At 48.2% G+C, this 758-nt stretch overlaps 1 protein-coding gene across 1 annotated transcript in view; it reads left to right on the top strand.

Moving 5' to 3' along the window:
- The window catches only part of ISL1 (ISL LIM homeobox 1), an 11,479-nt gene that overhangs the window by 4,506 nt on the left and 6,215 nt on the right, over positions 1-758 (top strand). Inside the window, exon 4 of the mRNA XM_009644821.2 lies at positions 4-139. Within this exon, the coding sequence (XP_009643116.1) occupies positions 4-139 (136 nt within the window). The remainder of the gene's footprint in view (positions 1-3; positions 140-758) is intronic.

Raw genomic sequence — 758 nt, 5'->3', positions numbered from 1 at the left:
GAGCCGCTGCAGGGAGCAGGTCTGCGGCCAAGCGCGGCCCCCGCCGCCTCCGGAGCGTGTGGAGAAGCCGTCCTCAGCGCCGGTGGAAGCGGGGTCCGAAAAGAGATAGACTTCATAACTACAGGCGAGCACTTAGGCTGTAATTTAAAACTGTCAACAAGCTAATCTTCGGTAATTGCCTTTTAAAGTGACTCTGCCTTCCTGAAACGTTTTATGTGCTTTGATGCGAATTTCATCTTAAAACTCAGCATTGTAACTTCATAGTCGCCCCGCCTAACAACTTTACTTCCACTTTTAGTCCTCGGCGGGTGCGGCAGATACTCAGAGACGCTTAAGCTTTAGGAAGGGGCACGTCTCTGGGGCAAAACTAGGCTGGACGACACAAGGTTGTCCGGCGTTATTGCTGTGCGAGTAACTGTAACTCGAAAGGTTATTCACAAGCACAGCTATGTTTGAAGGGGCTCGTTTCCCGCTTCTGAGCTGCTTTCAGGTGACGTGTCTATGTAGAAGGAGAAATAATCCCGTAGCTGATCATGGCAGCGTTTTAGAGAGATTGCGCGTGCTCCCTATCGTGTGTTTGTGCATGTCCCCGAAAGGCGTATTGTGTCGGCAGGTACGATACTGCTAATGTTTGAAGCCTTCTTGTTTGTCTTTTCATCGCATTTGCCGATTTATTCTTATAATCAGAAAAGTCGGAACCCGACTGTACAAAAACAAGCACTTCTCAATATTAACTAACCAAAGTTTTAGCAAAAAAC

This window comes from Egretta garzetta, unplaced genomic scaffold (genome assembly GCF_000687185.1).
Source record: "Egretta garzetta isolate BGI_Z169 unplaced genomic scaffold, ASM68718v1 scaffold268, whole genome shotgun sequence".
NCBI classification, from domain to species: Eukaryota; Metazoa; Chordata; class Aves; order Pelecaniformes; family Ardeidae; genus Egretta; species Egretta garzetta.
This window is presented reverse-complemented; position numbering and strand designations above follow the sequence as displayed.